Source organism: Balaenoptera borealis (assembly GCF_965194805.1).
Source record: "Balaenoptera borealis genome assembly, chromosome: 5".
Classification (NCBI taxonomy): Eukaryota; Metazoa; Chordata; class Mammalia; order Artiodactyla; family Balaenopteridae; genus Balaenoptera; species Balaenoptera borealis.
The window spans coordinates 135,166,507-135,179,954 of record NC_138862.1 but is presented as its reverse complement, the minus strand read 5'-3'; the positions used below and the strand labels follow the sequence as shown (position 1 = coordinate 135,179,954).

The 13,448-nt window shown below is 42.7% G+C and overlaps 1 protein-coding gene across 1 annotated transcript in view; it reads left to right on the top strand.

Moving 5' to 3' along the window:
• Positions 1-13,448, top strand: part of COL6A6 (collagen type VI alpha 6 chain) — a 174,339-nt gene that overhangs the window by 135,706 nt on the left and 25,185 nt on the right. The window contains exons 32-34 of the mRNA XM_082392853.1: positions 1,352-1,845; positions 9,213-9,309; positions 12,060-12,731. Coding sequence (XP_082248979.1) covers positions 1,352-1,845; positions 9,213-9,309; positions 12,060-12,731 — 1,263 coding nt within the window. The remainder of the gene's footprint in view (positions 1-1,351; positions 1,846-9,212; positions 9,310-12,059; positions 12,732-13,448) is intronic.

The window sequence follows — 13,448 nt, the reverse complement described above, 5'->3', positions numbered from 1 at the left end:
CAAAGAACTGTCCTTTGTTTGGTTCTTTTTCATTCAACATTTATGAGATCCCAGCTATATGGCAGGGACTAAGAATCTGGCAGTCAAGAGAGAGATCATCCCTGTCTCCACACTTCATAAAGTAGTGGGAGAGGCAAGCATTAATCAGATAATTAGACATATATAAATCTCCGACTGTGATAAGTGCAGGATACTGGGATTAGAATGAGTGAATTGGGATCAATGAATAAATCTTAACACTTACATTCATGTTTAACAATCTTAATTCAGAGTTCCTCTAAGTAATAAGGCATATTTATTGGTTAAACTTGCATTTCTAACTGTTAAATAAAAATTTATCAGTTGAAGGTTTCCTCATTCTTTTAAGTAATATAGCTGTTCTCTCTCACAATGAGTAAGTAAGTCTGTAATAATAACAGTAATGGCAAACATTAATTGAGCACCTGCTGTGTACCAGGCACTGTGGTCCTAAGTGCTTTCTTTACCTGTGTTGATTCACTTAATCCCCAACACAGGCCTAGGCAGTGGGTGCGGTTAGGACTGTCATTTTACAGATGAGCAAACTGAGTCACAGAGAGGGTAAATCCTAATCTGTCTGAAATTATCAACAGACCTTTCACATCCATCCCTTTTTAACCCCTGTTAAATTTCCTCATTAAGTAAAGAATGTATGTTTTAGTTTATTTAACAAAGTTCCAAAGAACCATGGATCCAATCTCTGTAGGTAAAAGGGCATGTCCATGAGCTCTTTATTATTTAGGAGTTTTAGTAATGAACTTACAAATTTCATTAAAACTCAAATTGAATTATAGACTTTTTTGTATTTTTTTTTAATTGAAGTATAGTTGATTTACAATGTTGTGTTAGTTTCTGGTGTACAACAGAAACTAACACACACACACCCACATACTCTTTTTCAGATTCTTTTCCATTATGGTTTATTACAGGATATTGAATATAGTGCCCTGTGCTATACAGTAGGACCTTGTTGTTTATCTATTCTATATATAATATCGTGTATCTGCTAATCCCAAACTCCTAATATATCCCCACCCCACCCCCTTTGGTAACGTAAGTTTGTTTTCTGTCTGTGAGTCTGTTTCTGTCTCATAAATGAGTTCATCTTTTGCTTTATTTAAAAGATCAAAGTCAGTTTTTAGAATACCATTTTAATTATTAAAGATTTAAATATTTAAGTGTTTGTTTTACTATTTAAGTTATTTATATTTAATGATTGTGTTTCCATATTTTAATATTTAACATCTAAAATTACTTCGCCTTCTATGTGCATATCTCTTTTTCCTTTTTAAGCGAGTGTTCTCGTGGTAAGGCACATGTTCTGGCCTTTTAGGAGCCCCGCGGTGCCCTGTGCATCCCACGGAGCTGGTGTTCGCGCTGGACCAGTCCCGGGGCGTCACGGAGCCAGAGTTCGCACGGATGAAGGAGATGATGACCTCCCTACTGGGTGGTCTCCGGGTCCGGGAGGACCACTGCCCTGCGGGCGCGCGCGTGGCCGTGCTCACCTACGACTCCCACGCCAGGCTCCTCATCCGCTTCTCCGACGCCTACAGGAAGGACAGACTCCTCAGAGAGATCGAGGCCCTTCCTTACGAGCGGTCCGCATCCAGCAGGGACATTGGCAAGGCCATGAGGTTTGTCTCCAGGAATGTCTTCAAGCGGATGCTCCCAGGGGCTCATACCAGAAGAATCGCCACGTTCTTCAGTGGCGGCCCATCTGCGGATGCCCAGACCATCACGACGGCCGGCCTGGAGTTCAGTGCCCTGGACATTATCCCGGTGGTGATCGCCTTCAGCCAGGTGCCCGCCATCAAGCGCTCGTTTGAGGTAAGAAAGGCAAGCTGCCTCATAATTCTTCTGTCTCTTTTTTGCCTGCATTCAGGGGCATTTACAAGAAAGCATGGAGCTGTACTAAGTGTTTATTATTATGGTATGTACCAGGAACATGCCAAGCCCTTGATATGCATCATCCTGTTTAGTTCCCACAAGCGGTGTGTATGAGATGGGAATCACTGTTATTCCTGTTGTACAGGTAAGAACACTGAGTCTGGAGAAGTGGACGCTATGCCCAGGTTCACACAGCTAAGTGGCAATGTCAGGGCTTGAATCCAGGCCTCTATTCTAGTGCTTCTCCAAGGGACTCTCTGAGTTGGCTCCGGATGTGAAGATACTAAATCTGGGTAGCCAGTAAATATTCGTGGATGTCACTGATGTGGTCATGGAATGGAAGCCAAAGGACTGATTTTATAACTTCACCAATCATATAAATATCCACACTTTATAAAGGAAAAGCCATTCCAGTTATAGCTTCTTAGGTTGAAGATTAAAATCTTACTGTGGGGGTGGGGGGGACTTCCCTGGTGGCGCAGTGGTTGAGAGTCTGCCTGCTAATGCAGGGGACACAGGTTCTAGCCCTGGTCTGGGAGGATCCCACATGCCGTGGAGCGACTGGGCCCGTGAGCCACAACTGCTGAGCCTGCGCGTCTGGAGCCTGTGCTCCGCAACAAGAGAGGCCAAGATGGTGGGAGGCCCGCACACCGCGATGAGGAGTGGCCCCCGCTTGCCGCAACTGGAGAAGGCCCTCGCGCAGAAGCGAAGACCCAACACAGCCAAAAATAAATAAATAAATAAATTTATAAAAAAAAAAAAATCTTACTGTGGGGACATCCCGGGTGGCACAGTGGTTAAGAATCCACCTGCCAACGCAGGGGACATGGGTTCGAGCCCTGGTTCCGGAAGATCCCACATGCCATGGAGCAACTAAGCCCGTGCACCACAACTACTGAAGCCAGCGCGCCTAGAGCCCGTGCTCCGCAACAAAGACAAGCCATAGCAATGAGAAGCCCATGCACCGCAGCAAAGAGTAGCCCCTGCTCGCTGCAACTAGAGAAAGCCCACGCACAGCAACAAAGACCCAACGCAACCAATAATTAATTAATTAATTAAAAAAAATTCTTACTGTGTAGCATTTCTAAATATACCACCTGGGATCACGGCGACTTTTAAAACACTCTATCAATAGAGCCTCAGTGGCAGGGGTTCCTTACAAAACACCTGCTGGACCTGGCAGAGTGTCCTTCTGGTCACCTGTGTCCACCCAACATGCTGTTTTGTTCTCCATTCATGGGGAAGCCATGAGGAGGGACCCCATGCATCTGCAAAGGGTATTGGAAAATGCAACCTGAACCAGGAGGACAAGCGTTTAAAAATCAATTCATATAGAGAAAGGAAAGTGAGAAGTGGCCGAGTCACTGCCTTCAGGTGTGTGGAGGATTATTACTGGAGAAAACTAGCCAGCCAACTCCAAGTTAGCAAAATCTCTTATTAGAGAAACTGGGAAACATAGCAGTGGAAACTCCAGTTTAGATTTGAGTAAGAGCTTTCTGAAGGCAAGATTGACTAACGTTGCCATGGGCCAGATGGCTAAATGTAGGTGGTCAAGACACCACCTTTCTCTGAAGACCTTTTGTAGGGGCGGTCACTCACCTGGCAAGGTTGACTTCTGTCTTTCCTGGAGAACTAGGATTAAGTGGCTTTTTTGAGACCCTCTCCAGCTCCCTAATTTTCTGTGAAAGTGCTAAACTAAGCAGACCAGAATTGAAATATAGTACTCATCTGTAAAATGCAGAAAGCAGTGCTTGTTTCCTAGCATTGGTGTGAAGAAGAAATGATGTAACTCCATGCACCAGTGCCTAGGACATAGCAAACACTCAAGAATGGTAGCTCTTGCTTTAATTATTATAGTTATCAGTTTCTTGACGGTGAAACAAAATCTGTTTAACTGTATTAAAGTCTGGGTTGTAAAGAAGCTGAAACTGCTATTAGCATCATTGAAACTAACTCAGAATTATGCAAATGAGCAGCCTGATCTATGAGGGTCAGAAAAGAAAATGCACATAAATTAGAAGACTGGGGCCAGCCTATGCTAATGAAGCTGCTTTGAGAGGCAGCGGCTCAAAGATTCTGTAAGTGTATTTGGTTACACACAGAGTCCTCCTAATTCCCTCTGTTTATTGGGAGCGCCCATTGTCCCTTGGCTTTACTTAGTCACAAAATAGGAGACAGCTTAATATCCTGACACAAATGATTGATGGTACTTGCGATACAAATTTAAACAGACGCAATTCCACCTACCCTCTCAAAGGTATGTGCATAGCGTATAACTTTAGAAAAGATATTTTGTTGAGTTTTTCTTTTAAACTTTGGAGTGTTAACAGTCCCACTTAGAGATTCTACCCACATCACCTAGAGACTGCTTGTTCCTTTCTTGAAGGAATTTATTTCAAAAGAGCACCAATGAAGGTTCAGATTCTTGACAATGACCCTCACAGATTGGAGCAGTGTTGGCCCCAACATCCCTTGGGTAGGAAAAGAGTTAGAGTTGCAGACAGAAGTCAGACTTGGTCCCAAGGTTCATTCATCCAACAGATGTTAAGTGAGCAGCTCATATATACCAGGTGCCATCCTAGGCTCTGAGGACACAAGAGTAAGTAGAAAACCAAAAGACCTCACCTATTAGAGGGTGGAGCTATGCAGGGTTGTCTAGAAGGTCTCAAAACAAGTTGATGAGAAGCCAATACCTGACACTGCAGAAGAGAGATGATGTTACTACTTCTCCATTTCCCTCTGTTTCTTTCTTCTATCCATTCTCTTCACTTGCTCTTAAACTGTCATTTATTAGTACTTTAAGAACAGAGCTCAAAATTTTAATGACACAATAAATTTTTATTTGGAGGCCATATCACAAAACCCCTCTTTCGTTTCATAACCATTGTGACTTTTCTGTATCTTGATTCGTCTGAGAGTTCAGTAGAATCCAACTGAAATTTGGAACCTGTGTAGACACGTGTGGCAGGTCTCAGAAGCAGCTGCTCTGAAAACATGGACTCATTTCCCTATGTTTCTGAGCAAATGGGTTGTGTGATCACCATCTTGGAAATTTTTCATGAGGGTCTGAAGCTGAGTGATGAGCTGGTCATCCTTCTGGAATGGAAGACCATTTTTGATTGGAAAAACCTCAATCTCAGCTCTGTTTTGTCCGTAGGGTTTTTCCTTTAAATTTGTTGGGCAATTACCTCTTAATTCTGGTGAAACTTTATTTGCTGCCCGTGAAGAATTCTAATGTGGGCTGGGTCTCCCTTTCTAATATATGTATAAGAAATGTCCCCTTTATAGCTAGCCTTATTTTCTTCCCTTTACTCTGCTGTTTAGCGTTGCAGGCGAGAGAAACATTAGGTGTAATAGTTGACATTACAGATTATTCTAGTGATGAAACAGAGCTGAAATTGGGGGGAGAGAGGGTTAATGGGAAACGTTAGCACTCTGAGCACCCTGCCCTTTTATTTTTAAAAGGATTTCCTTTGTTAATAGAGAATTGTCTAAAGAGTGTTAATGGTATCTTTTTTGAATGCACCAATTCATGGAGCCCCATGATGTTGAGAAAGTAAAGAGCAGGGTATCATCCAGAACGATGTACTGAAGGCTCATATTACCCATCTGTGGATCATCCAAGCTGGTGCATCTTTGAATCCACAAGAAAGTCAGCAATAAGAAAAGTGACCCACAGGACCCTTTTATTTTAAATCCCCAACCCACATTCATCTTGGGGAATTTTTCTGTAATATGCTAATTACAGTTGCTCCAATGACGTGTGGTAGGATGAGTGATCTCTAAGACCACATCTGCCGAACTTTATTGATTAGGAGATTACTTGGGGGAAGGGGAGTGGAGAGCACAGATCCCCTGAAGTCTCTCCCAGAAAAAAAAAAAAAAAAAAAGACGCACTAGAATCAATGAGTGGAAAGTATGGCTTTAGGTTGACACCAACATGTTGATACACAGTTAAATGTGAAGCCTAAGTTATCAACTAGTGCCACTGCCAGAAGGATGGAGGTTGCCACATGGTAGACATGCAGAACACAAACTAGTGAACAAAGGGCAGCAATCTCTGGGTGACATGGTGATAACACTGTTCCAAATCAAGTTAGAACCCCCTGATGCAAAACTACAGTCAAAGTAGCTCAGGCAGAGGGTGGAAGGTAGGTCTTATGTGGGGAGAGCAAAGTTTTTGTTTTGTTTTGTTTTGTTTTTTTAATACACCTTTATTGGAGTATAATTGCTTCACAGTACTGTGTTAGTTTCTGTTTACAACAAAGTGAATCAGCTATATGTGTACATATATCCCCATATCTCCTCCCTCTTGCGTCTCCCTCCCATCCTCCTTTTCCCACCCCTTTAGGTCGTCGCAAAGCACGGAGCTGATCTCCCTGTGCTATGTTGCTGCTTCCCACTATCTATCTATTTTACATTTGGTAGTGTATATATGTCGATGCTACTCTCACTTCACCCAAGCTTCCCCTTCCATCCCTTGTGTCCTCAAGTCCATTCTCTATGTCTGCGCCTTTATTCCTGCCCTGCCAATAGGTTCATTAGTACCATTTTTTTTTTTTGATTCCATATATATGTGTTAGCATACGGTATTTGTTTTTCTCTTTCTGACTTACTTCACTCTGTATGACAGACTCTAGGTCCATCCACCTCACTACAAATAACTCAATTTCATTTCTTTTTATGGCTAAGTAATATTTCATTGTATATATGTGCCACATGTTCTTTATCCATTCATCTGTTGATGGACACTTAAGTTGTTTCCATGTCTTAGCTATTGTAAATAGAGCTGCAATGAACATTGTGGTACATGACTCTTTTTGAATTATGGTTTTCTCAGGGTATATGCCCAGTAGTGGGATTGTTGGGTCATATGGTAGTTCTATTTTTAGTTTTTTAAGGAACCTCCATACTGTTCTCCATAGTGGCTGTATCAGTTTACATTCCCACCAACAGTGCAGGAGGCAAAGTTTAAACTGGAGGCATCTGTATTCCTCCCCACTCTGGGCTCACTTTCCTCATCTATGAAATGGTGAGATTGGCTTCTAAGATTTCTTCTAGGTCAAGCCTTCTGTGACTTTTTTTTCCCGGACCCTGATAGTTGGCAATAAGAAATTACTTTGCCCCTATCAGATGGACTGATCCATGCTCTCTGGATTTGGTTTCCTGGTCCCTCATCACAGTCCAGATGAAGCGATGGCATGATTCACTGGAAATATTGCCCAGACACCTATTAAAAGATGTTAATAATTCAGGCTAATTGTGTCTTCTAGTGGACAAGAATCAAGAGTCAAGACTGTGTTTACAGGTCCCCATTCACAAAATGTCCCCATTTATGTCCCCACCACCTGTCCCTTTTCTGCCACCCGACTATCACAGGGTCTTTTCTTTTTTTAATTAATTTTTATTGGAGTATAGTTGCTTTACGATGTTGTTAGTTTCAGGTGTACAGCAAAGTGAATCAGTTATACATATACATATATCCACTCTTTTTTAGATTCTTTTCCCATATAGGTCATTACAGAGTATTGAGTAGAGTTCCCTGTGCTATACAGTAGGTTCTTATTAGTTATCTATTTTATATACAGTAATGTGTATATGTAAATCCCAATCTCCCAATTTATCCCTCCTACCCCTTGGTAATTATAAGTTTGTTTTCCACATCTGTAACTCTACTTCTGTTTTGTAAATAAGTTCATTTGTACCATTTTTTAAAACTTGCTTATATGTGGAATTTCATCACAGGGTCTTTTCTTTTTCTCTCTTCTCTTAAACCACACGATGCTCACTCTCACTCTGTTTCTTCCCTCTCAGTCTTTGTCAGACACCATACCTTCCTTTCTCTATACATTTGTGCCTAGAAATTTAGCTAAAAGCTTCAGTTACCGCTTATTCCCTCCGAGCCTTCCCCTCTCACCCAGATGGCTTAGGAAGGCAAACACAGTGGTCTCCCAGAGAGGAATTCAGGGGAGTGCTGATTTCTCCATCTCTTATACATGGGAGAATAAAAGATGGGCAGAAACAGAGATAACTCTCAGGAAAGCCCCACCCCCCCTTCCCATGTCCCTTGCTCCTCAGTGAACAACATAGAAGATGACCAGCCTGCAACCCTGTCCGTGCTCACCACTAAGACGGGGAGACGCACTGCCCTCAGGACCCCAGTTCTGGGTTTCTGATCGGCTCAGGTGTCCATCCCTGATGCAATCTGCTCTGCTGAGAGATGGGGTCACCCCACACCAACACAGCTGCCTGAGTCGTACCTCTGTGGATCAAGTATGGGAAGGGAACTTCCCTGAGAAGGAGGGGAAGGGGTTAGCCAGATGGGCTGTGGATAAAGTATGGGAAGGAAGCTTCCCTGAGAAGGAGGGGAGGGGGTTAGCCAGATGGGCTGTGGATAAAGTATGGGAAGGAAGCTTCCTTGAGAAGGAGGGGAGGGGGTTAGCTAGATGTGTTCACAGGGGAGACTAAATGTTGCGTGACACATCTCTGAGGCATTGGGTAGGATCACACCCACAATACGCCTTCAACTGTCAGTGATCTCTGTGTCAATTAACTGGCAAGCTAATTATTCTTCATTATTTGGAGGCTCCATATTGTCTGCCTCTCTCCAGCCTCAAATTCCTCGGGGAGGTTACTAATAATAGGGCCAAATTGGAAAGAGTGGGAAGTTGTTCAGAGGAGAGCTGCCTGGACATGAATCTGGGTCTGCACTTCAAAGCCAGGGTCAATGCCTGGTTCATGGTGGGAACTCAAAGCCAGTTCTAAAGCACATCTGTGATTTCACACAGTGGTCTGGACTTGGGAAGAGGGGTGTCTCTGGTCCTTTTCCTTAAATTGTTTCCATGTCCAGTGTCTTTTGATCAGTACTTTAACCTTTCTCTGAGCTTCAGTTTCCTCGTCTGTAAAATGGGAATGATGAACTTAAGAACGAACTCACTGGGCTGTGAGTGGAAGTGCTTTGTGGTCTCTGATGACCCACGTGGCACCTACCTGGTGCCAGTAAGTGCTTTACAATTATGAATTCATTTAGTGCCCACAGTAGCCCTGTTAGGGAGTAGTATGACTATTCTGTTCACAGATGTGGAAAGAGAGGCAAAGCCACTTGTCATCCAGCTAAAGAGAAAGTCGTGGGTTAAACCCAGACAGTGCTCTTAGCCCCTCTGCCCTTCAGCCTCCCCGGGACCCTCTTAGAAGGAGGGACCCCCCCCCCACTTCTCTCTGCAGATCTCAGCTCTCTGGACCATCCTGGGAGGTTCCTGCAGCCCCACCCATGAAGCTCTTCTTTCTCTTGCTTCTGCTTCTTGCAGATTGACGACACTGGCAGATTCCAAGTCATCATGGTTCCACACAGGACTGACTCTGCGCCAGCACTAGAGGGACTCCAGCGGTGCACTTTCTGCTACGGTGAGACCCACAGGGAGAACATAACTTGATCAGGCCCGTTAAGCAGTGCACTGAGTCACCATTGGCAGGAGTGGCTGGAACTTGGCAGCAGAGGCGCTAGTGGCCTTGGGAGGATCTCTGGGGCTCTGGCCTCACTTCGCCACACAACCTCATCCACAGATGGAGCCTCTCAGCTCATGTAGCTTCTAGGAAACAGGAATCATTTTTAGAAAAACTTAGCCTGTCCCGTTGCCAACTTTTTCATGCTGTATATTTATGAGTTTTCTAAATCTCAAATGTTCACAACCCCAAAGAAATGCTTTACAGTGGGAGTGGAAATTAGTAGAAATTCATACATTTCTCTTTGGAAAGAGGTTTTCTCAGACTCCCAAATGTTAAGCATCAGAAAGATTTGCAATGCTGGTTTGTCTGTGGTTGTGTTTTATACACAATCTATAGGTCTAGCTGGAGAACTGGACAGACCTGTATTTGAGTATTCTAATAATTTGAATGTTCTAATAATTACAAACAGAGTGGGACCCACTGAGGTTACTGGTGGGTGTGATAGCTTACAGTTATCAGACATTCATTATTAGCCACACACTGCTCTAATTGCTTTATGTAACACTGATGGTGATGATGATGATACTTAATGCTTAGGCTATTGGGTTTATTGTGTTCTAAGCACTCTTCTCGTTGTTTCATTCGATCCTTATAATCACCCTAAAATGTTTGAAAGGTTATTAGCTCCATTTTACAGATGAGATGAAATAGTTTGCTCACAGCCAGATCAAACCCGAGAAAGCTGGCATTAAGACACCTGCAATTTATGAGAAACACAGATCCTATTATGCTGTTCCCTGAAACTCTGTATTTGGCCTTGAAGAAAATGCTTAATTCCTCTCCTTCTGCATGTGTGTCAATGAGATGCTCATTCTGGTCATGTGAGTGACTTCATAGGGAGGTGACAACTCCAAGAGAGAAGTGGGATTTCTCCTAATAACCCTCTCTTCCTTCTGTCTTCCCCTCTGCTGCCCTCTGATCATTTCCTCCCCCAGCCACCTGAAGAGCTCACCACACCACAGGCAGATACATCCCCCTCGAGCTCTCAGCTGTGCATAGACACATCAGTGATGCATGTGCTGGTGTGATGCATGGTCAGAAGTTGCCAGTGTGTGTCTGGCGATATATTTTGGCTCCATTTCTTGGCTTAAATCCTTGTTTTGTCTCTGAGGCATATAATGGAAGGTATTTTGGCTGTTGTTTCCTGCAATTAAGAAACCCCACAAAATTGAGTAAATGGGCAGGCTACTGTCCCTGATTTTAGAAACTGCCTTGCACACAGGTGACTGTGCTGTCATCTGACTGTTAAACAGCATCATCAAATTTTATTGAATTTTAAGAAGGGAATCATAACTTGTTCAGAGCTTATAACTTTATTGAGTCCATGAGTAAGACTGAAGTTCTGAAGTTTGCTCCATCCCCTTAGGATCTGCACTCTAGTTATTAACCTTTCATCTGATAGCTTTTGTTCATGGCCAGGCCCATATCTAAGTACTGGCTGTCTGCACGTGTGTTTTTCCATTTCTCTTTAGTTTTTAAAGAGAAAATTCTCTTTAATTCTCATCCTTAACCATCAACTGTTATTGGAAATCTAGGATTGCAGAATATCAACCCTGAAAGGGCTCTCTGGGTGAATCTAATCCAAGCACCTAGTTGTGCAGAATTAAGGCCCAGTCTTGGCTTGGACAGGGGCGCACAACATGTTTGTTACTGGGGGCAGCTAGACCAGAACCCAGGCACCCTGGCTCTCAGGCCAAGGGGCCTCCCCTCTGCTGTACTATGTGGCCTTGCTTCAAACAGTACCATACTGACTTCATACGCAGACCCTTCTAGAAATGCTGGTGTCTCCTTTGGCAAAATAACTCTATTCTCCCACCCTCAGACTTCAGTAAAATTAGAAGATTAGGTGACCTCTAAGATCCTTTCATTTCCAAGTTATTTTTTATTCCTCTGAATATTCATTGTGGTCAGGTTCAATAAATTAATGCACGCTCTGTTTTTATTACTATACCTTTTTTAAAATGAGATATGCATAATTATTAAAATGACCTCATATTTTATGAAAGTCCGTTAACATGTAGTATTTATATTCGTTTATTTAACAAACACATACTGAGCTTTCAACTAATAGGTACTTTGGACATAAGACATGAGTGGTAGTTTTGTCCTTAATGTCTCTGCATAGATAGACTTAGAGTTATAAACCTTTATTTAAATTGAAATAAAAGATGCATTGCTTTTTTCACTCTTACTTTTTAAGCAGGTTACTTTTCATAGTAAAGCAGTGTGCGTGGGATGATAGGGGTCATTGGTTTAATCTGTATATTGTCAATTAGAGAGATCATTAGTTTTTATGTCATGATACAGTATATCATGTACAATCATGAGATGAATTGTCCACTTCAATCTTTATAAACTTAAAGCAGAGCCAAGATGAAACTTCTGTTGAAAGCAACCTAGTTTTAAAAAGTCAGATAATATTAGTGAATGGAACTCAAGACACGGGCTGTGTATAAAAATCTGTATTTTGGGAATCAAAATGAAAACCATGTACTAGGAAATCTTCCTGTTGCTAACCTCAAAGTCATTTAGTTACTACTTTAACATCAAAGATTATGCAGCTTCCAAATGTTGAAATGTTTGAGATGCTATCTCTTCCTTTTCTGTCCGTTTCTGTTTAGTAACCCTAAGTGACTTTTGGTCTGCAGATGTATGCAAGCCGGATGCTTCTTGCGACCAATCCAGACCACTCGCTGTGCAATCTTACATGGACGCTGCTTTCCTTCTGGATGGCTCCCGGCATGTGGGAAATGCAGAATTTGAAGAGATAAGAGGCTTCCTGGGAGCACTGTTAGATCACTTTGAAATCACCCCAGAGCCTGAGACCTCTGTCACTGGAGACCGGGTGGCCCTATTAAGCCACGCTCCCCCCCACTTCCTACCCAACACTCAGAGGAGTCCCGTTAGAAGTGAATTCAACCTTACCACCTACAAGAGTAAACGCCTCATGAAGAGGCACGTGGAAGAATCAGTTCAGCAGCTCAATGGAGATGCTTTTATTGGTCATGCCTTACAGTGGACTCTGAACAATGTCTTCTTGAGTACACCCAATCTGAGAAGAAATAAAGTCATTTTTGTGATATCTGCTGGGGAAACCAGTCACTTGGATAGGGAAACCTTAAAGAAAGAATCCTTGAGAGCCAAGTGTCAAGGTTATGCCTTATTTGTGTTTTCTCTTGGCCCTTCTTGGAACGACCAGGAACTGGAAGATCTAGCCAGCTACCCTTTGGATCACCACTTGGTCCAGCTTGGCCGCATTCATAAGCCTGACCATAGATATGGTGTGAAGTTTGTGAAGGCCTTTATAAGCTCAGTCAGGCGTAAGTCATAAAATCTGTTCTTTCTTACACATTAAGAGTATACTTGGTATTCCCCAAAGAAGGGCTGATGAGTTGACATGGATTCTTGGAAACCTCTGTCTTCAAGACAGAGTTGCTGTCTGCAGGGTCAGCAAGGAAAATATGTAATGATGGATGTGGAGGGAGGAAGCCTCTGATTTCTAAGCATTGAATTTTCTGGCTCATTTTTTTTTATGCTTCTGGTTCCTATGGAGAAACAATCATAACAAGCAGTTGCTCGCATATCTGTCTACATGGAGCAGCACAGTCTGGGGGTGTGATGTCACAGCCTGGATGTTAGCTACAAAGTAGAAACCCTTGGCATGTAACATTATCACGTTGCCCTTTGATGGAAAGTTTGACCGGTTAACACCCCAAAAGAGAGAGCCAGAGAAAAATTCAACAATCCTTGGCTTTGCTTTTACAAGTTCCAAAGGCAGAATTTGAAGTATTAGGAGATACCATTTTACCTGTCAGAATAAAAGATACATCCTTGCAAAACTTTCTTAGCTTTGTTAATGAGTTTTTATGATGCCAGTAATTAGTGTAACTGGTGCCCATGAAAAAGAAAAGTGGGCTGTATTTCTTGGAGTGAGCTTGCCTTGAAAGTATGCAATTAATTTTGAATGCAACAGGATGGATTAAGAGAAGCTATGTCCTGATATGACTCTGGAGGTTGAAGAAAAGCACTGTCAGATT